Below are 23320 nucleotides of genomic sequence, written 5' to 3'. Positions count from 1 at the left end.
GCTGCGACACACTGTTCACTGTGACCTCAGCCGGCAGCACTGCTGAGCATCGGTGGCTGTTGTTGGTGGAAAAAAAACGAATCCATCCAGTTCTTTGACAGAGACGCAGTTTGTCCACATAGAGCGCGTGGCGCTCCGCAGTGGGTTTCTGTTTAAAGTGAACAGTCCGTCTGGAGTCCTTCCTGAGCTGGTGACCCCCGACCTGAGATCGATCGGGGGTCGTAAGTTGTCTGTCAACTGGCTCCGGGGCTGTGATACGACTTCACTGCTGTAAAACCAAGTTACTGTTCGAGAATCATCGCCTCTTGGAAGGCTTCGATCCATCTAAAGACAAAAAAACAGAACAGAAAATTAGCTACCAGCTACTGAAAAAGTGTATGACTGAAATCTTGAGGATTACAAGGATTTATCTCAGATACCTCTGTGCGGTGGGGATATCATCAGCTTTAAAGATGTAAAACAGCGTATTTTTGTGATACAGCTTAAACTGCAGCTTCTGAGCCGGACCGTTCTTCTCCTCCCTCAGGAAAAACCCGAGCAGCGGCTGACTCTCCAACGCTGCGACGTCCTGGAGAGGGAGGAATAATTACTCAAGCAGGAGGTAGAAAATCTACAATGAGTCGAACAAACCAAAGAAGAATCATACCTCACTGGCAGCGTAGGTGTACAGGACTTTATTCTTAATGACAAACCACAGCCTCTTCCACTGCTTCTTGTTGCCTTTTGACCTGTTTAAGTAGCCGCTCATGGAGGAGTTCTCTGTGTTGGCAGAAACCTGAAAGGAACAGCATGAGGACAGTTAATTGCTTCACACACTCTCTACATGAAAGATGTGAAAACTGAAGAGAAAAAAGCTCCCAAAAGATTTAGACCAGGAGCGTTAATTTATGATTCTTGCCTCTTTTAGTGCAGCAGGAATCTTCTTCTGTTTTCTAGTGAAGGAGAAAGCTCCGGATTTGATCGGAGAAACTGATGTTGAGGCACAGCGGTCACCTAAAAACAAACAAACAAAAGAATTCAATAAATAAACCAAAGCCACATGGTTTTAATTTCAGGCTGCAACCCACTCTGCCTTTGTTTGTTTTTATTGCTTTATCTCTATTTTCATGTCTATTTATTTTTCTCTATTTTTTTATTTATCATTTCCTTTTTATTTGCACTAGAAGTACTTTTTTCCTGTTTTCACTGTCCTATTAACTTTGAAAACACCAATAAAAACAGTTGTTAAAAAAAAGACATTTCTGATTATATTTTGCATTTTTTGTTGTTAACAACAAATCCAACAAAAAGCACAAAACCAGCCATGTGTTAGTCCGTCTCTCAATGCCTTCCTTCTTCTAATACCATGCTTGTAGTACTCACAGAAACATCAGCTCTGACCGAAGACATAAATCTTTAAAAACAGATCACTGATTTAAAGTTTCATGAGCTTTAAAAAAAATAAGCTTGGTTATTCCCTAGGAACATGGGAATTTCTGTGATTTCTTGACGACATCAATCAAAAAAAATCTCTGAAATCCTTGTTGGCTTACTGTTCTCCTGCAGCTTGGCAAAGCAGTGATCACACACACGCGCCGGCTGGTTCTTCAAGTACTCCAGGTAGTACTTATTGGCAGAGCACGCCTGACACACCACCTGTCAGACACACATGTAACTGAGATGAGACGGGCGTTTATTGTTAAAGACCGTGCAGTTAGAGCAGTGGTGGTCATAGCGGGGTCAACCTTGCCACAGGCGCGACAGTGATGCCTCCTCCAGGTGAGGGTGAACTCGCAGGTGCAGATCATGCACATGGTGGCCCTCAGGTCCGGGATCCAGATGGGAGCTTTTGAACCTAATGGAGCCCCGCTGTCAACGACGCCCTCGGCCTGAGTCGAGACAGACTGAGGGTGAACATGAAGGCATTCAGAGTGACTTTATTCTCAGAAACATACATCCACAGATTCACAGTTTTACCTCCTCCTGACTCCGACTTGATATGAAGGTTATTTTCTTCTTTGTGTAGTCGTCTATGGCCTTGGCGATGGCCTCCAGCCACTCGTCTCTCTCTGTGGCCGAGCTGCAAGCACACAATACATCAGATCTACGAGCAAACGCGGCAAACTCAAGTGTTTACAGCTCGTGATGTGCAAAATCTGACGCGATTACTGACCTGGCGGACAGAATAAAAGAGCGTTCAACGCTTTCAATGTTCAGCTCGTTCTGGTAGGCCTCCTGACTGGGTTTACTCACCTGGAAAACACACCAGAAATCAGTGAATAACAGACAACTGCAAGACATTGTGCACCATTTAAAATGCATGAGCCAAGCTGAAACTGCAAACAATACATCAATAATTCACCACAGCCAGTGTTTGAACACTCGTACATTTATGGGACTGGGAATCAAACACATCAATAGAAGCTGGAGCTATAATATGGACTTAAATATTAAAAATACATGTATATAACACTGGTACAACATCTGAAAAATGAAACATGGTCATTAGGATTTGGTGTGTATTGAGCAAAACTAGTGAGTAAATAAAATAATTTGAAAGTAAAGGATTCAAATAGATTGTGTGCTGTGTTTCCAGTGTGTCTCTAACCTTCATCCCAGCCAGAGAGAGGACACTGTTGAGTTTATACTGGCCAGACTGGACCGGAGTGGTGTACATGAGCGCGTCATTGAACTGCAAAGACACAGGAAAAATAAGCAACCTCAGAAAACCGCTCCTGGAGATTAAATGAACTCCATTCTTAGAGGAAAAGACAGGAAAGAGAAATGTGAAGGCGTAATGTAAGACGGATTTAGTCAGAGACAGTTTTCCAGTCCTTTTATGGCTCACCAAGAAGAACATCCGTGGCTGCATGACTTTTCTGGACAGCTTCATGAGCGTGCCCTCCTTCAGAAACACCTGCAAACATGGACATTCAAATAAAATTAAAATTTAAGTCTTACATGTTCAAGAAGAGGAGAGGGTGATGGTGGCAGAAAGACTGCCATGTTGGAGGATGCAGGAACATGCAACTTATTATTAATGGTCATGTGCTGTATGCAGGGCGCCAAGTGCCAGAGGGGGCAGCAAAACAGCCTGTCACAGCTCAGTGTGTTGCATTAATAAACTCTGCAGGGACGCCGTCGTACACGGCCTCTTTCAGAGGCTGTAACAAGCTCAGCTTTAAAGCTCGGAGCCCAGGATGGGAACTGATGTTCTACAGATATCACTCTTAAGGGTTCTATGGGTATCCACAGGTCTCTTCTTTACACACATGCCATTTCCTTGTGGAGAGTCTATTTTTTTAAGACTTTACCTCACTGTATCAAGTGACCTATAGTGACCTATAGTGACCTCTAAGACAATCACAACCTCATGAAACTTCACAATCACAAACCAGAGACCTGGGACCTTCAGAGGATGTACAACTTTCAGATAAGAGGGTCTTGGAGCAATTCCCAGAAGAAGTGCTTAACATCTTATCACCAGTTCTTACAGAAATCTCCAAATGTCAAAATTTGCTGCTGTTCTAATGCGGTATACAGGAGGGATTTTTGACACATTATATTAATTCTCAAGTGATCAAAATGGTTAAACTGTGTAGTTAATGGCATCAACCCAAAAACTGCTGCAACAATTTACGAGGCATAACGGTGCATCACAGTGTTCTCAGGCTTCATACACCTCAAACTCTAACCAAAACACAATTTTTATTACAGATTTGCAGACGCAAAGCAATTACGGGTTAGGGCACCCCGGTGGCGAGCAGCAAAAATATAAAATTATGAGCACAAAATTAAAAGACAGCTCCAACTGGGATGGACCAACTTTAACAACGTCTAACCTGCGGGGCAGAAGACACTCGATTATGTTTATGATGGTAAATTAATTTTAAATTCACCATGCTTTATTCACCACATGTTATCAGCTGACTTCTCTTCATCAGGGTGTTTTGTCTGCATAAACTATAAAAGTTACGTTCCTGTGTCTCATATTTGTTCAACATAGGCAAAAAGTTCTTAAAAAACTGTGACACTGGTATTTGGCAGTCTACTGAGAGAATTTACACCTGTGTGAAACTTTACCGGGACCTGAACTTTACTTTAGGTTGGATTTTACTAAAAAGCTTCGTCCTGACTCACCCTGCCCGGCTGAACGATCTCATGGTGGCCGTTGAGACTGTACTGAATGTGCATCAGCTTCTGAAAGTTGTCCTGAAAACACAACGTCAGAGAGGTGAGGAGGAGAAACACGAGGCTGGCGCAGACAAAACATTCAGCTTAGTACTGAATAAAGTCTCACCCCTTGTTTCATAATGTCATTAGCATGGTTGGCCACTTCTTTCACGATGCTGAGGGCAGCTGCATGAAGAGCAAAGATAAAACATGACTGTCTCTCTGTGCGCAGGATAAATGATGCTCCTGGTAGACACTCATTGTGTGTTTTGTCCTTTATCTAACCTTGTGTGTCTTTATAGTCCTCAGAGTCTTCTGGGAGGTTCTTCAGATAATCTGGAAAAGAGAAAGGAGGTTTTAATTTATTTTGAGCAAAAAAATGGAGATTAGTGTGCACATCCTTTGGTGTTCTTAAAGGTTAGTTCAGACTCACCAAAGTCACACAATAACACAAATAAACTATCAGAACGGGGCAGCAGTAGACCAGCAACTCCTGTGTTCTGCGAGGTAAAATTACTGTTTTTGCCAATGGAGTCTGGTGTATATAATGGAAGTTTCACATCGAGAAAGAGTCTCAAAAATCAAATATCTTTCTACAGAATCACTAACTGCACCTTTAAGTTAATTTTCTGTTACCAAGATTGTCCACTGGGTGTCAGTATGGTACCAAAACCTGAACGAAGCCAGACCGGGCAGACCTGACTTGAGTCCAACTTTCATCCACATGCTCTCAATAAAAGAGCATCATAATTCGATAAACTCTCGACCTTTCAGCGTGCAGTTGTTGTGTTGCAGAGCAGAGGAACGAGGAGTGAATGCATGTCTGGGTGTTTGTACCTGTGAGCAGCAGCTGGTACTGAGGGATCCTCTGCACTGGTTTCAACAGGTAGTGTTTCAGAGCCAGGCTGGCACACCTTGGACTCATCTGAGACAAAACATTTAAAAACAAAAACAAAAAAGAGTTGTTTCCACGCACTGGTGCAAACACACACAAACACACACAGACACTGAAGCTTCCAATCAAGCGCTTTAGGTACGGGTTGAATGTTTTGATGGCTGCTTCTGATAGCAACGATTCGGATTTGAAGCTGCAGACTGGGCTGCACCAACTAACTTTTCCAATGCTCACTGTAAGAAAAACACACACACACATGCACACACTGTAAAAGCGAACACATGACCTTATTCGTAGCCGTACCTCAAACTCTCTGACGACAGCGGCGAACGCGGCGTTTTTCCTGCACTGTTCGTCTAACAGAGCCACGTTGTTGTCAAACTGGCGGATGTAGGTGGAGTACATCTTCAGGTAGGGACCCTTCTGGACGAAGATGTCCGACAGTCTCTGGTGATCGCTCCTGTGACCAGACAGACATAAACAGTTCCCCAGCAGTGTTGAACAACAACTACGTCTGCAGAGAAGTGATTTAGTCATGCTTCATTTTTTAGATGTAAAATACTCTGACTGACCTGCTATTAAACCTACTATTTACTGGGGTACGATAACTTCTTTTAATGGAAAATTACATTGTTTTACAACTTTATTGCCATATTTTTTGTAGCTTTGACAAATGTTTATGATCATATTTCACTCTATGGATGTAGAAGCAGTCCAGTAGAGCAACAGCGTGAGAACTGAAATGATCTGAGAGGTTGTAAACAATCCTCCATTTAAACACAAAGTAGGTAAAAACGCTTATTTGGAAGAAAAAAAACAACCATGAATGTACCCAACCTGTTCATTAAAATTCTTAATTGCACTGTAAAAACTGCAAAATGACAGCAATTACAGTAAGTCAATGCTGAACCAGGAAACTGCTCTGCAAAAAATCAAACATCTGACTTTTACAACAGGCAGTTTGGATGATGACTTTAGCCTTCACCTTTGTTTAAACTGCCTTATAAGGGATTTAAATGAAGGGTTTTCAAACTGTGAGATGCACGTGGGAGAGCTGCAGAAGGAGCGACGCGAGGCAAAGATACCTTTATGTTGTTATGTAGATGTAATATATAAACCTAGACAGACCACTCAGCCTTGCTTCTAATTTTTCCCCAGTGGCTGCTCGCATGTTGCAGCGAAAAAATTCCCCACTGGCCCAGAAAGCTTTGTCCCCGTCAGCCACCATTAAAAAAGACATCTGTAAAACTGTTGACAGGTCGCCTCAAACTGTGTATGCGCCAGACGAGCAGCCCTCACTGGACTGAATGGGCGCCATCTTTGCATCCCGTATCTAGCTCATTTTAATAAATCTATGATTAGTTCTTATACTTGGTCTGAATGATTTGGCTGCTTATCAGCACAGTCAAACTGGCAGCAGAAGCGTAGGCCGTGACACATAGGGCTGGGTATCGGTACTCGATACTCTTAGCTCCCAATCTGCATCAAAAATTGCGCTCCTTCTTATGAGTCATAACTGATTTCAGATTCGGTGTGAATTACACTTCCAGAGGATCTCATTATCTCCAGTGTCCATCATGAAAATGTCTCAGAAATCTCAGAAATCATAGAACTTTTAACTCCAGAACCTCCTTGAGAATCATCACATTTTTAAACGTTCTTCAGTATTTAAGTAATCCAGAGATAGTTGTCTGTGTGTTCATTAGTGCACTGCAAACAAGAACTGCTAACAGCTAATTCGGCATACTTTTAATGTTAATATAAATAAATGTAGGCTAAAAAACACGGGCTCAAGTTGTAGCTCTCATGCTTAATGTAGTGAATTCACAGTAACATCCCCTGAAGCACTGTGGGAATTGTAGTTCCAAAACTTACACATGCTTATCTATTAAGTATAAATAAGATGAAGTTGATGAAGACATTATTAATTACATCAATTAAGAAAGGCGTGTGTGTGTGTGTGTGTGTGTTTACCAGTGTGCCACTCTCTCCTCCAGCTCCCTCAGCAGATCTCTGTTCAGCTGGTACAGCTGTGGCAGGTAATACAGGATCTGACTGAGGATCCGCTCGTCCACCACCGGCTTCCCATTCTGACGGGTTGCCTTGGCAACAGCATCCCGAAAGTCCTGAGGAGACACAGAGAGGGCGAATGATACTCTACCTACACTCGTACACACATACATACACGCACACACAGCTGCCGCAGGGTGGGGTGACACATGACAACATAACTGCGTTTCGGCTTCACAGGAACACCTGGTTATCACCTCATAAAGTGACCCCCTCCTCCACCCCTCCACCCTCATCTCTACATGCATTTTACAGCACACACACACACACACGCAGAGCTGAGTCAGCGCTCTTGACTTTGTCCAGCGTGCCAACACATACATCCACCTGGAAGGAAGCAGGGAGGCCACGCAGGATCCCAGTGTCCTCGTTAACATGCGCTCTCTTAAACACACACACACACACACACACACACACACACACACACACACAGGTTGAATGTACTGTAATATTTGCATTGTATTATAACTTTTAAGAGTTCATTTAGCAGTAAAAATATGATGTGATGGAAGACTACAGCTGCATCAGTTTCACATCAAATATCAGCAACATCTTCATAGATTTAATTTGAGGTGATAATGCAGAATTTCTCCTTATGGACATATCATTATTTTATCTCGTGTTTTGTTTCTCTTTATCGATAAACAAACCTAATGATGTAGGAGGTTTAGCCTCTTTGTTATTGTAAAAAAAGGGCTTTGTACATGACATCTACTAAGTAATATTGTATTTAAAATGCAGTAGTTACTATCAGATTATCAAATAATAATATCATGTTAATGTTTTTTCAATGAAAATGAGAATAATGATGCAAAAATTTAAAATTAAGGATATCCTGTTGTTCTGAGAACAATGAAAAGAACACACAGGACACAAAGATACAGTGTTTGGGACAATTGTGGACAGAGAAATTTTCATTACAAATGAAATTATTACACTTATGCATCAGGGAGTTTATGTCATTTGAACTATTAGCGCAAAGTTCCCCAAAAATCTTAACATACAACAAAGAAATTTTAAATGATGAATTAATTATCATGCCTTAACACAATATTTGTCTTGTGTATGAGCTTCAGTCAACCTTAAGACACAAAGATCTGGCAAACATGGAAAAATAAAACACGCCCTCTCTCTCAGTCTTCTCCAGTTCTTCAGGTAAACTGACAAACCTCCGTCTTAATATTCACAAAACACACATGAACTCTGGCTACAAATAAACCAACTTAAAAAAACAGGGTCAAAAAAATGTAAACACTTCGGCTGGATGACTTGCCACAAGCATGCACACACACAGTCACCAACCCACGCAACACGTACTACACACACACACAGAGGATTATCTAAGGTATGTGTGTGTCTGGAGGTCGTCTCTGCGGCCTGAGGAAGCAGCTGCTGCGCGGCCAGGCCGTCCGCGGAGAGAGAAGAATGCGATCTGACCTCTTTTCTTGGACAGAGCTCCGAGCCTCGCCCTCTCCCCCCCTGCAGCCACGGTACGAAGTTTTCTACTAATCCTGTGGAGGTTTCACTAAAGCCACGTCTGAGGCCAGCAGACAGGTGGACCCTCCGCCCTCTGAGTGGGTCGTCTCTGAACCCATTTCACCTGGGATTCCCCTCAGGACAGACCGACTACAGACTCTGTCCCTCACGTGAACACACGCAAAGGAAGAGCTGTCACATGTTACGACTGATAGACTTAAACTGGCAAAAGAAAAAAACACATCTGGCATTTCTTTAACACATCAAAATGTCTAGGTCCAATTTTATGAAACTCATGTCCACTCAAATCCTTTTCAACAAGGCCAGCACACAATAAAATTACAAATAGTGACATTAGAAGTCACAAGACCGTCCTGATTTTGCGCCTGTCATGTCAACAACCAGACGTCATCCAGTCACATGGTTCCTGTTAGACTCGCCTTCGTTCAAAACTGAGAAGCATGCAGCATGATGGGTGACAGTAAAGGCTGCAACTTACAACAATTATTTTCATTATCAAAATGGTGAAAAACGTCAGTCAGTGTTTCCCAAAGCCCAGAGTGACGTCCTCAAATGTCTCGTTTTGTCAAAAACTCAAAGATATTCAGTTCAGTGAGTAAAGAAACCCAAAATATTTACATTTGAGACGGTTGAATCAGAAAATTTGTCTTAAAAAATTAATCAAAATGATTAATTGATTAGTTTAGAGGACAAAGCTGTAGAATATTTACCATAGATATGTAGTTTATTTACTACTATATGTAAAATACCCTGCCTCTATTACATATCTTTGTCAGTGTAGTAATTACCATATTGGAAGGATCATTGCAAAAAATGTGTTTATGTATATATTTCATATTCTGTATGAAGAATTGGAACTTTTTTTACTTCTTAATATCGTAATGGTCCCAAAAATCTGTAGGGCTCTAATTTAAAATACAATTCCCCATATTTGTGTGTCTATAAGTTTTGACCTAATACATACCAACTTATTTAACATGAAATCATCAATAAAATAAAGCTGTGAAAGCAAACTTTTTGGCATTTAAACTCACCAGACAAACTGCACAGCTCACCTCCACAGAGCCAAACCAAACTCCAGCTGAGGACCAGCTAATAATGCTCTCTTCTTCTTGCACAGAAACACACACACACACAAACACACACACACACACACACACACACACACACACACACACACACACACACACAGACTTGCCTGACAGTGTTGCCCATAATGAGACAGATCAAAGCACCGCCTGCCTACTTGTGGCCATGCGTTTACCTGCCCACTCCTGCCCCCGAGGAAACCAAAACCCTCCAACGCAGCAACTTTAAAAGCCTCAGCTGTGCAACAACTGCATTATTCAACTCTGAATGGGCACTTGAGCAAAGACAACACCAGCAAAAACCTCATTAATTCATGTCCATCCCTCAGAACGAGCTTTGATCACCATTCAAAACAATCATGGCGTCTGTACGGGTAACAAAACATACAGTGCTTTTTATTATGCTAGACGCTGCAGAAACAACTCATGGAAACGTTCCTTTAATGCAACTCTTGAATAAATATGACACTTACTATGTGAAGAAGCTTCAGGACGTCCACAAACCTGAAGAAAGACAAAAAATACATCAAAATACAGCACATCTTTGTTTAGTAAATCCAAGTTTAATGATGAAAACTGAAATTAAATAGTTTTTCAATATGGAGATGTTTGCATACCCAATTTAAAATAAATAAATAAATTAATTAATTCATAAATTAGGGTGCACCAAGGGGGTGTAAACTTAAAATGCTGCAGTTTGCTAGTTAGCTACAAAGTTAACAAAACATTGCATTGTTTGCTAGCTAGCTAAAAAGTTAAAAAACAAACAAAGAAACTATACTGTTTGACAACTAGCTAAAATGTTAACAAAATGTTGCAGTGCTTGCTAAATACCTAAAACGTATTTAAAAATGTTATGTTGTTAACTAGTTAGCTAGAAGGTTAACAATTATTGCATTGTTTGTTAGCTAGCTAAAAAGTAAAAAATAAAAACAAAGAAATTGTATTGTTTGCTAGTTAGCTTGAAAGCTAACAAAATGTTGCATTGTTTGCTAGCTAGGTAAAAAGTTAAAACAAAACAATATAATGTCTGCAAATAAGCTAAAAGTTACATTTCCTCGTTACCCTGCTCATTATGGCTCAGCAGAGAAGCTCTAATTTCTCCTCTTATTTGCCGAATTATTAACTGGAGTGAAACAAAGAAGAAACTCATCATAAAATTCAACTGGGTTGAATCTGTCCTTTAACTTTTTTCAAGGTGCTTGATTATTTTTCTCAATCCATCTCAAAAAGGCAGCCATTTTAAAAAGCTGAACCCCCTTAAGTTTAAATTTAAAATTAATACTGGATCACATTTTAAAATTGTGTTAAAGGTTTTGGTGCAACAGGATTAAATTTTATCTAAGGTTAGACTAAAAACCAAACTGGGTTCTAAAAAGAGTTCTAAATTACTTTATTCGTTCCAAGATGGTTTAAAAGTTTGGTGCAACATAATGTAAAGTTAAAACATGATTTAATCAGGTTTAAAAATCAACCCTTGTTGGTGCAGCCCAGGTTTGGGCTTGTTAGCAGAGATTCTACTACAGCAGTGATATAAAACCACTCACACTTTCTCGGAGCTCATTATCTCCTGAGCGATGTGCACCACCTTCTTCCTCTTCATCTCGTCCTCTTGCTGAAAGAGAAGAAACACAAACAATTAAGAAGTTGAACAGAAATGCTAACATCGATTGACTGTCTTTACCCAAACTGATCACTCACAGGTTCACTGCAAATCACCATGATCGCTGGATCCCGTTTCACTCGTCAAAACCATCAGGATCCAGTTTACAGTCCTCAAACAACACCTCAATCAGGCCTGAAAGTAGAGCAGCGACCTTTCCCTTCTCTCCCTTCGTCTCTGCTCTCCCTGTGTCTTTCTGATGGTGTGTGTTGTTGAATGGTAATGGGGCGGTCTCTCAATGACTTAATTTGGACCGCGGCCTTGCCCCCCCACCCCCGCCTGACTGAAATGTCCCACTGGTCCCGTCGGAGCCTGTATGTGTGACACCCCGGAGGAGCTCTGAGTGGCATCAGACACAGGCGCTGACAGTATCACAGAGAGGGTCACAGCGGATGACGAAGAAAGAGGAGGAAAAAAAACTCTTTCAGTCATTGAGAGATCTATTCCTGAACCTGTAACCCTTCTGTGTTTGCTCACCATCCCCCCCTTTCAACACACACACACACACACACACACACACACCCTCTTGTGGAAAGCTGTGACAGGCAACGAACACACTTGGCAGGAAACGTGCGCACAATCTCCAGTGGATGCAGCGACAGTTTAGTCACCGGAGGTGATATGAGACGTCACTGTAATCTGAAAACGTCCTGCCAAATCTGCATGTTGGCATCGCATCATTTTTCTGTTAAAGTTTCCATCTTACTCAGACTGGAGTAATATTTCTGAAGCATTTCCCACATGTCTGAGAATAAAATCAGCCACATGAAGGCGATGGTGCCTAACATAGAGTCCAGGAACCACCAAGGGGTCGCAAGATATGTCTGAGAGGTTTTAGAAGTTCCCCTTATTTTTGTAAAGTATAAGTGCATTATTATTTTTTTTTTCCAGCTGAATTACATATGATATAATGTGGGGCTGAACAAACACTGAAAAAATATTGTCATCCTCTTGTTTCAGTTTCATTTTTATTCATACCTCATTAGTCTGTAACTTTATAGTCATTGTATATCAACTGATTTGCCTTTACAGTTCAGGGGGAGGTGATTACCTGCCGATCTGCCTCGTCCAGGTGCTCCTTGCTGGAGGTGGAGCTGTTGTCCTCTTCGTCTGAGCTGTGGATCTCCTCCTCCTCGGAGTGGATGTCCTGCCTCAGCCAGCCGCTGCTCGCCCAAAACACAGACACCACAAGTTCAACAAAAACAAGAGACGGCGCGACAGTCGGAGGAAGATTAAATGGTTCAACGCAGCGAAATTTAGCCTCAGAAGGAATGTTAAAATGTGTAAATGAGAAGCAGGGCAGGGCCGGAGCGCAGCGTGTTTACAAAAACCCTCCCTGGATAAACAAAGACTTTGCACGGTTACATGCAGGTTTTGTGCACTTGACTTGACTTGATTAACTGAACACACTTAATCTTTCCTCATAAGAAGCAGATGAGTCAGTACAAGACTCATTCAGTGGAAAATATTCATTATACTCTGACAACATCTGTAACAAGAGGAATCATTTCAACATCTTCATTTTGGAGATTTAAAGAAAATGCAAACAATGGTTGAGTAAAAAATTTAAAATCCCTGATGTGAGATTAATCTTAGACAATACTACTCAATGAAATTAAAACAGGGTTTGCTGTGCACCAAAGAACTCCAGCAGAGTTTTTGGTACCTGTAAGAACGAACCTTTCACAAGAAATCCTTAAACTAAACAGAATTTTAACAGTGACGTGATCAGTTACTGTTGCAAAGACAGATGGGACACTAGAACTGGTTTCACTCCAAATCGCCCAATCCATCGGGATCGTGTGCCTCTCAGCTTATCGATGCCTTTCATCTGTGCCGACATGTTTTTCTGACAGTTGAGCGCTGCAGGTCAGTGATGTCAAACTCATGTGCCTGCACTGTAAACTTGCAACAAGAAGGATTCACGGCAGACGGGAAGAAACGGATCAAAGCGTGACTTTGTGTCGCAGGAGGACACAATGTCACACATTCTATGCGACATGGTCTTAAATTCCAGGAATGTCTACGTGCGAGTGCAACTGCTTCCCAACCGATTAGCATGCTATTACCAAGGCTAAATATCCTGTTATAATTACATTAGCAGCATGCAGGCCAGCTTTACAGATTTTCTACTTTTCATTCTTTTGACACAGAAAAATCATCAGGAATCAATGAGAGAATCAACAAAGAATCAAACCAATAAGAAGAATCGATAATGGCACTGGTATCAATAAAATCTTGATTCCCACTCGCTTGAACGGTGATACAACCACTTAATTTTGGAGGGAAAATGACCAAACTACATAGTTAGTGATTATATCTTTGAACTTAACTGAATGGAATGATCTGAATCACCAAAATAATTTAGTGTTTCCACCTCTGATCTCTTCAAAAAGTGAACAGATAGCAGATAACGTTGGTTGTATGGAAGACGCTTCATGAGTGTCCCTTGGCGTGCAGCCAGCCTCTTCATTTTTAATTCTTTTATCCAATTTTGCTTGGATATAAAGGAGAAAACTAGCCTTCTAACCTGGTGCATTATTAAAAATATTCATTTTTACATGACCAATGCACTAAAATCAGCAAAACTTTGCACCACGAGATCTTGTGCCAAAGGCTGGTCACGCAAAACTAACAAGGTTTTAACTGCAGGCTGCAACACATGTCCGCAGGAGAAAAGACAAATATTAAAAGAATGATTTTTTAGATTTTATGAATCGATATCAGACCATGCAAAGGAAAATTGATTCCGATTGTATTTTTTTTTTAAACCAGCCCTCGTCTTTTACACTATACTTTTTGTGCCGGTTATGCCAAAGAGATTCAAACCTGTATTTCTGTGTAAGTGCTGCGTCTGCTGCTGGCAGCAAGACAGCGTGTTGGCTCGGCTCTGCCCACAGAAAGCGCTCTCTGCCAGGTTAGTACATGCAGCAACATGTGTTTGTGTGTCACTAATGTTTTGATCCTGCTCTCATCGTCTCCTCTGCAGATTTATGCTGTCTGATTTCAAAGACTGATGAACTCAGACTTCAGAAGAGGAGGATTTAATGAGTTTTGCCTCTTCAGCCCCGTCCTGTTGTTCCTCTGTTCTTTCCGGCACAGTTCTCTGTACAGAGGCTTGTAGATGTTGTACCTTGGCGAGAAGGGTGATGGCTCAGAATAAATATGAGATAGGAAAGACTGTGGGGCTCCAAAAATTCTCACATTTCCTTTCACTCCCATCAGCAATAGCCCACTCTCTCCACTTCCTTGTTTTTCCTGCGCGCCTCCCGACAGTTTCTTTCTACCTAAATCGCAACACACACTCCTCCTTCCTCAACTTCTTTCTCCCGTATGCTTTCTCTATAGTGGAGCATTCCAACACACTGGGTCAGGCACAGAGCGCCACTTGTTTACAGCCTGAGGCTACTTACATAAACTTAACAGGCTCAGATGCCTGGGAAACACTACAGATTCACTCGCTGCCTCTTTCTCCTCTCAAACACACAAACACTCTGCTAACCACTCTGCATACCAGACAGAATTAAGAAGCAGGGGACATCTTAATTGCTTTAAAGGCCGATTTCACACCAATGTACCTCATCGTCACCTAACGTGGCCTCGACTTCATCACTTCATCCACAGCCTGGGCCAGTTATCAAGAACTGAGTGGGATCTGAAGAGCATGAACGTGACTGGTTTGCTACTGATGCCCTCTGACTGTTCAGTATGGAAAATCAGTGTTGACGTGATCAGTCAGTTCTGACAACAGATCAATTTTTTTAGTCATTTTTGAGCAAAATGCTAAAGCTTAACTAATCACTCATTTCTTTATTTTATGTGGAGTGTAAACTGCATTAGCTGTAGTGACAAACCCACAGAAAATAATCACTGGACTTGGCTCTTCCCTGCAGCTTTACAGAGTGTTTTAGTGCCTTTCAGCTCATTGTTTTGGTTTCATGATTCAGTTCCCTTTCACTGCTCTGATCGAGGTTGTTTTCAGAAGAAGCAGGCAGCTGTTCTCAGGGAAAATGCTCTGATAAACCCGCTGAACAGTGCATGTCCAAACTAAATGGTGAGCAGAGGCAGTTAGCAACAAGCTAGTCAAGATAGTGGAGCACAGAGTTAATCAGCTATTTGAAAAAAGCAAGCAACAAATTAATTTAACAATCATTATGTGCAGCTCAGTCTGTAACAACTGTTTCATAATTCCCTGATTGTGATTATTTGAGGTGACTGCAATCATTCTGCATATTTGTTAGAATCATCGTCATTCATCTGTATAAAAACAGCCAGATGAAACTAACAGGAATGTCATATTTCTATCACTATTTCTACGTCGTTTTCCACGATTTGAGGTTTGGCTGGTGATATTTTAATCATCTCTTTGTGCCCTCTTCTTCGGCTATTCCCGAGTGAGGAATTAGGACCACCGACTGTTCTCAGGGTTTCCCCAGGCACAATGCAAGCCCGGCAGGCCACCAGGCCAACGTTAACCCCCAGCTGGGCTGAAGCAGTGGGGAAATTTATTTCCAGAGGATGTATTTTTTTATTTTTTCAAATCTCCAGTCAGCTTTTAGTACTGAGTCACTGTAGTGTCCTGTGAAATACATGTTCTTTCTATCTCAAGGCGCTTAACTTCTAATATTTGCATAATGGTAGCGGATGAAAATGCACATTATTTGCATTTTCTTTTGCAGATTTTTTGTAAATCTGTTTAAAAATTGTTCATTGTAATTATCTGTGCGACAGTTTCTTGTCAACTGAAGTTTCTTGGGCGTGAAGGCGTGAAAGTTGCAGCTCAATTTAAAACCACCTCTGATGTTTTTCCTGCGCTACAGACGTGCTTTTTTTTGCCAAACGGTCTGATCAGCACCGAACATAACCGGGAAAGATATTAATAAAAAAGTAATTACTATACTCCTATGAACTCTGGAGCACAGTGACTCTTTGGCTCTAGCTGTGAAATAACTGGATTTACAATGTCATGAAGCGGCAAGTTAGGAACCGGTTTATTGCTGGAGGAGGTTTTGTGGTGATTTATTGCTTGACTCCCATAATAAATCATATTCTTTAATAAGATACTGTAATTTATGTATTTATACCTGTTCTGTTTAATGTCCTTTCGAGTGTGTCAGTTTTATCTTCGACTTAAACATTCTGTTTTCCTAAAATATTTCACTAAGCTCACTTTCCCTTATATGTACAGCCAACTGCAAACTGCTGCTTCTATGATTTAGTTGTTCATTTACCGGGACGAGAACAAAACTCACTTCAGATGTTCTCACAGAGGAGAAAAATGGAGTGATGAGGTTAGGAAGAGGCTAAACACAGTGCGAGGGCGTGCAGCCTGAGGAGGAGGAGGCTGGTGGTTGCTGGAGGTTTATTTTCCCTGTTCTAGAGAGCTGTGTGGCGTTTCTGCGATTCTCAGACATTTCCTGCCCTGGCCACTGAAAATAACCCACAGGAAAACAGGCCGACCTGCTGCACATCAATGCTCTATTCAAACCCAGTGCCACTGGCTCAAATGCTGACTTTCACACTCTTGTAGATGCAAACCGCCAATGTCACCTGTGCAACCTGTCGCGCACAGCGGTGGTTCCCACACCGGAGCTACGGGTCAGCTGAAATTACAGGCCAGCAGCAGGGGTTAAGTGTCGTACAGCAGGTCTGGGCCTCGCGGGCCTACTTCCACTTTTAGTTTATTTGTCCTCACACGCACAAACACAAGCAGCCATTGTTCGTAGAATAAAAATGTCTCTTTTCTTAAGTTCAACTGTGAAGTTTCAGCAACAACCAGTGTTAAACAGAGATGTTTTCAGTTTCTATTATCCCGACTGAAGTCGTAAATCATCTGCAGATACAACACCTGTTATTGCTGGATCATCTTAGAAATAATATATAAAAATGATTATCTGTTCGGATTTTTTGAAGTGGGGACACATGAAATACTTATCTACAGTTAGTTCTACACACGGTAGATTCCTGTTTCCATTTCCTGTGACAGCTGCAGGGTTTTTAAGAATGGCGGAAAAGACAAAGAAATCATAGATAGGGTAAAAATAACTTTGCTTCACACGGGAAACAAACCCCAGTCTCCCGTGTTTCAGTCCCGTGTTTCGCCCATTCATCCACCCCGCTTTCCTCTCTTTATACTACGTTCATCCTTTCCTGACTGTTAATTATTTTAACCCAAACTACAATCTTTTCCTAAACCTAAACAAAGTAGTTTTTCGCCTAAGCCTAACCAAACTGCAAACATTTTACATAGCAATACGCAAGACAAAAGGGTCCACCAATGAACACGCTCCGTTCTTATCGTGTTCTCTGTAACAGACACAGCAACGCTTCTCTACTTAAATTCTCGTCATCTCAATTAATGCATAAAATAACATAAATAAATACTTTGATTTCCCCACGTGGGTCCTGATGATGCAAAAAGACAATCACCAAAACTAAAATGCATCAATGTCCCATTTTTTCTTTTGGTTCCGACCAATTAAATCAAACTACAGGTGTGAAAACAAGGGCTTGGCAAGAATCTGGCAACGCCACATGTATCACGATACAGGGATAACAAGTCAGTATATAGTGGAGGCAAGGCGATATATCACTTTTTTTTGTTAATCTAATTTGAGGAATACTTTCATAGTATAAAAAACATAGAAATGTTAATGATTAATGGCCAGAATGTAATAAATTAAAATGAGATTTTTTTTAACAAACCGTAAAATGAGAAAAATCTAATTAATTATGAGTAATTAAATCCACCACCATATGCATAAAATCTGAGTTTAAAAAGTTTAGTAAATGCATAAAAGTACACACAGAGATCCTGAAAAATAGACAGATTAATACAAATAAAATGGTTATTAGTTGCACCCTTGAACAAGATGTTTTGAAACTTCTAAACATGTGAAGCTGCGTACCTCTCGTACTCGTGGTCCTGGTATCTGTGATAAGGATCCTGCACCTCGTAGATGTCTGAATCAGCTGCGTCGGGGTCATGTGGCCAGCCCAGCCTCGCACTGTGAAACGGCAGGTTCATGTACTCCGGGATCTCCTCATACAGAGGAACGTTCTCGTACTCCACCGACTCCTCTCCAACTTCTCCGCGAATGTCAGCCTCCCCTATGCAGCTCTTGGGCCGCTCCAGGCTCCTCCGGTGTGACTCCACGCTGGTGCAGTCCAGAGACTGGCCTCCTTTGGCGAGCAGCTTTGGCAGCATCTTGACCGACAGCCGGAGCTCCAGCAGCTTCCGGAAGGAGAGGCTTCTCTTTTGAGTGTCGGCGCGGGTTGCCAGGTCGGCTGCAGAGAAGGACTGCGCCCTCTGCTTGCCCCCCAGTGCTGGAGCTCGGCCCTTTGGCGGCACGCTGCTCCTCATGGGCATCTGGCGGCTGAAAAAGGTCACGCAGGGTCGGGTGAAGCGCCAGGCGGTTTTCTCCTGAGGAGGCGCAGGCAGCTCCCTCATGGGGGTGTTAGCATGTGGTGGAGCAGGAGGGCAGATGGAGGGTGGAGGGGGTGCAGGCAGGCTGTGTCGCTGAGGTTTTCTGGGCGGCGCCCTGGGTGACGGCTGATCCTCTGCGGAGAAAGCTTTCCTTGGAGGTGGGTGGCAGCCCAGTTTGATCTGCTTGGGGAGGCTGTGGGTGATCGGGTAGCGCTCAAAGTCGCCGTACCCGTCCTCCTCATCTTCCTCCACCCGCTGCTCCTCGCCATTTTTCTTGTGGCTCATCGAGTCAGGCTGTGAGAGCATGTCTAAGGAGTGCGAGGTGTTTTTGTTTAGAGACGTGGGCATGTGGATTGTCCTGTGAAGGCGAGGCGAGAGCGAGGTCTGTCGTGGAGGAGGGACGGGCACGTCGGTCTCATCATCCCCCACACCTGAGTCTTTTTGGGGTGAGAGGTCGTCACAAATGTCCTGTTTGACCTCCTCGCCCTCTGAACTGAGAGACAGACCAGCTAGACTCAGTTTCCCCTCCTCCTCTCGCATCTCAAGCCCCCGTTTCTGTTCTTCTGCCGTCTGATCCTGGGCACTGCCCTCCACGCCGTCCTGCCTCACTAGGGCCGGCTTTTTAAGTCTGCGTGGGTGAGGGACCGGTAGGGGCTTACTGGGGGCAGCGGGGACCTGATGATCAGGGTGTAACCTAAAGGACTCAGCACAGGACTCATGAGGAAAGACGATGATGCTGCCTGCAACATCACAGGCCGAGTTAGAGTCTGTTAAATCCGTGCTCTCAGTCTGTTCGTCCGCTTTTGAACCATCAGGCTCAGCAGCAGCGCTTTCCTGATGTTTCACAGCCTCTGAAGCTTCCCCCTTCTGCTCCTCTTTGTTTACCTTCTCCAGGTGTCTCTGTCTTTGAGGTTTATCTCTCGGCTTTCTGCTCACCCCCGCACCCTCATCCTTCTCCGCAGCTGATCCCTCCACCTTCTGTTCAGATTTCTCTTCCGTGGAAATCCCATTCTGCAGCAGCTCCTCGTGCAAATCATTCCCATTTTCCAGCCGCTGGCACTGGGGAGAGTCCTCCAGCCCGCAGGAGCAGGTGGGAATGATGTAATCCGACTCACGTTTGCTGGACTCTGATAAAATCCCATTTTTGGAGTTGAGAAGCGAGAGGCTGTCGCTTAAAGCCTCCTGAGATAGGATAAGGGCGTCACTGGGTTTGGGAGGCAGAGGTGAGACAGGAGGAGAGGAGGCTGCGGATTTGGGGATGCACGGTTTGGGAGCGACAGCTGGTTTTGCCCTCTTGAGAGTGGAAGGGGAAGGTTGGGAGATGACTGAAGAAGACTGGGAGAGGAGACCTGGTTTGGGGGCGATGGGTGGGGGAGAGGGTTTGGTGGTGGTAGCAGGGAGTTTAGGTTTGGGAGCTAATGGAGGCTTCTTCACACCTGCACGTAGAGAAGAGGGAGGAGATTTACAGAGAAATCATTTACTCACACTTCCTTTCATGTGAATCATGCAACAGCAACACGGCACATGAAAGCAGGCTTCACCCAGCCCTCCCTCAATATTAGCATCGACAGCTGCAAGCTGTGGTTAAATCCAGGGTCAAGAGGTCAGCCTGAGGGTCACAGGGGAGGAACTCAAGGTTGGAGGGATGTGTGAAATAAATTAGAATCTTCATCTTTAAGGTAGAACCCAACTGCTATTATTGGCCTAATATTGGCCTGTCATAGATATATCGGTCTATAATGGTATGGATTGGTATCTGATGTGCGCCTTCATCAATATATTTGTGTTTTCTGATTCATAATTATTAAGGAAACCAGTAAAATTTCCAACCAACAGTCTAAAACCCAAAGACTCTTCATTTACTACCATTAATGACAGAGAAAAGCAGCAGATCCTGACATTTAAAGGAGACATATGTACTATATTTATTGTAATTTATTATAAAATGATCATAATGTGCCATCAGAGATTAAGGAAACAAGACAACAACTCTACTGACACAGTGCCCCCCTTTGAAATTTCTATTCCTGGGCGGAATAACTGTTTTAGTTTGCCTGTTTCATGTTTATTAGAGTTCAAATTAATGTTAAATGTTCATGGAGTGAGTAAGTGTCTGTTTATGTGTTGTAGGATATCATTAACAAACTTTTAGAGGTAGAATTGAGTAAATAGTTACTTACAATTATTAAAAATCTTACTGAAACTTACTGATTCAGTCCCCTGATATCTAATTTTGAACAATAAAGATTATTATCAAAGTATATCTTTGTCACAAGCATTAACCACTTTTGAGAAATCACTGCAAAAAATGTGTTTATGTACATAGTCTATATTGTGTATTTTATATTCTGTATAAATTGGCTCTTCACATCCGCTCAACCATTCTGATTTCTCATGAAGAAATGAACTGATGATGAAGAGATGAACACTGAAGCTGCAACAAACAGCAACCAGTATTATGTATATTGGGGACGTAACAACATATTGAATATTGCAATTAAAAAACATCTCAACATCATACTGGACTGTGACAATAACTACTGCGATATCTATTATTTTTTACTGTCTTTCATAAAAGGATTGCTATTGACTGCTGAATTGTATTTGTATTGCAAGTAATCCTGTCATTGCATTGCCAGGGACTATTCATGCCAATGTTTTGCCCATGCTTAGTCATAATAATATTGAGTTTTTACTGTGGTATTATCATAGCTTGCGTTTTTATTATTATTATTCTTAGTTAGTAGTGAGGGATTCACATCTTAACTGTGGCAGCAAAGAGAAAGTAAAACTGGATTATTCAATTCAGATTCATAATTAAATTATTACCATCCTTCCTGTCCTTGGCATGCCTGTACTTCTTGCTTTCATTAAATTGTATAATCTAGATAATAAGATATAATGAGTGTATTTGTTGTGTCTTCCTATTGGCAACATTTTTCTCCCTTCCTGCTCCAACTCTCAGCTTTTGACAGCTTGTGTTCTTGTATTTCTAAAAGTCATGGTTTGAATTACTCTTTAAGGTCTGTTTGAGGCGTATATTATTGTCAGAACATGTATCTATTCTGCCCCACATGGAAATACAAAACCATTATTATACTAAGGTTTGAAGTTGACGAGACAGTCTCACTGGGATTAACCTGGTTAAATAAAGTTTAAATAAAAAACAGCCTCTACACTAATAAAAAGCTGTGAACTGAGATTGTAGGCCATATTTTCCGCTCTACTGGCTGAAACTCCTGGCTGGCCGACACCACGAGAAGTGGAGTCATCGAGCGGATGTTTCCGAAAAGGCCAACGACCAAAAACCGCTCTGCCTCCTCCGATACATGCTGCTCTGCTTTTGCACACTCGCCAAACTCTGTTCAAAAATCACTGGCTATAAAGTCACCGGGGCTACAAACAAAAACACTTAAGTGATGGGATAACAATTTTGATTTATTTTGATCATGCGGAGAGGCTTTTTTATTCGGCATACACAAGTTCAACTTTAAGAGGCGGTTCACCCAAATTTATATCAAAATTCACCATGGATGGCGGTGATGAGCAGGGAGAATCAATCTAAAAGTTAATCCAACTTTACTTGGTTGTTTATCTATGAGCCGAATTTACCAGTGCATGCTAAAGACTCCATCGAAGTTAATATACTATGTTCTCGGAGGTGTAAGTATACTAATAACTGGAGCAACATTAAACTGACAGTTTTTTGAGCGGAATTTGGCCTGTGTTTTCGCTGTAATGGGCAACGCCAGGTATCTGGACTAAAACCGCTCATGTCGTGAAAATAACAATCATATAACTCTATAGCACTTGTCCAGATTGGTGAAACAGATTCAAAGCACTTCGTTAAATAAAATGTTAACTGTTTTAGATGAGATGTTAAGGTTGCAGCTTATACTCGAGTCCGACTTGTTACATCAACAGCAGGACAGATGTTTTAAGACAAAGGATTTAACCCCCTCCAGCTGCAACAGTAGCTGTAATATCAAACGCAAAGGAACATTTTTTGATTGTGAGTTATGATGGCGTTTTGAGAAAGCACTCAAATTGAAGCCTGTCCTCTTTTATGTATCTTTGAAAGCTGTTATTAAGAAAAACTGTAATTAACTGTGGCTGAGTAAAAATAGAGTGGATGCTACCGTCCGTTATAACACTCAAACTGCATTGTTTTTCATTTTCTGCGAATAAAATCAAGAAGTACTTTTTTTTAGTTTTAAGATAACCACATTAAGCTCTTGCACTGCAGGATTTTGCTTTGTTAACTTAGCTCCCCCACGAAACAAACCTGTGCTCATGACTCCCGACTTGCTCCTTTCTCCATGAGTAAATATACTTTCAATGGAATTGCGAGAAAATATGCGTTTTTTCCTCCTTCGACACCATTGTCAGTTTGAAAACCACTTCAGGGAGAAAACATGCAGATCCATCGCTGTTATTCCTTATCTCGCCAGCGGATACGCGGATAAAGTCTTTACGCCTGGTACTTTTTCCATTTTTCCCGAAGTTTTCAGCCACGGTGCTTTTCCCAA

At 42.0% G+C, this 23320-nt stretch overlaps 1 protein-coding gene across 1 annotated transcript; it reads right to left on the bottom strand.

Moving 5' to 3' along the window:
- Positions 1 to 114: 114 nt before the first annotated feature.
- fgd6 (FYVE, RhoGEF and PH domain containing 6) lies at positions 115 to 23310 on the bottom strand. The gene is made up of 21 exons (XM_084711108.1): positions 23077 to 23310; positions 18274 to 20227; positions 12417 to 12528; positions 11250 to 11317; positions 10176 to 10206; positions 7022 to 7173; positions 5351 to 5507; positions 4990 to 5077; positions 4438 to 4488; positions 4280 to 4338; positions 4120 to 4191; positions 2828 to 2896; positions 2588 to 2671; positions 2153 to 2232; positions 1957 to 2059; positions 1725 to 1868; positions 1533 to 1635; positions 899 to 993; positions 647 to 775; positions 420 to 568; positions 115 to 324 (listed from the first exon to the last, which is right to left on the bottom strand). Exons 1-21 carry the CDS (start codon positions 23084 to 23086, stop codon positions 282 to 284), a joined length of 3753 nt encoding a protein of 1250 aa, XP_084567234.1. The 5' UTR covers positions 23087 to 23310; the 3' UTR covers positions 115 to 281.
- Positions 23311 to 23320: the final 10 nt, after the last annotated feature.

The sequence above is a fragment of the Lutjanus erythropterus genome, chromosome 22 (assembly GCF_056507025.1).
Source record: "Lutjanus erythropterus isolate fLutEry1 chromosome 22, fLutEry1.hap2, whole genome shotgun sequence".
Classification (NCBI taxonomy): domain Eukaryota; kingdom Metazoa; phylum Chordata; class Actinopteri; order Lutjaniformes; family Lutjanidae; genus Lutjanus; species Lutjanus erythropterus.
Note: the sequence above shows the minus strand (reverse complement) of the source record. Positions and strands in the feature narration are given on the sequence as shown.

Coding starts and splice junctions, on each gene's coding strand:
- fgd6 (XM_084711108.1), bottom strand. Junction 4,192..4,279: donor ATGACATTATGAAACAAGGG/GTGAGACTTTAT, acceptor TTGTGTTTTCAG/GACAACTTTCAGAAGCTGAT. Junction 569..646: donor ACACCTACGCTGCCAGTGAG/GTATGATTCTTC, acceptor CTCCCTCTCCAG/GACGTCGCAGCGTTGGAGAG.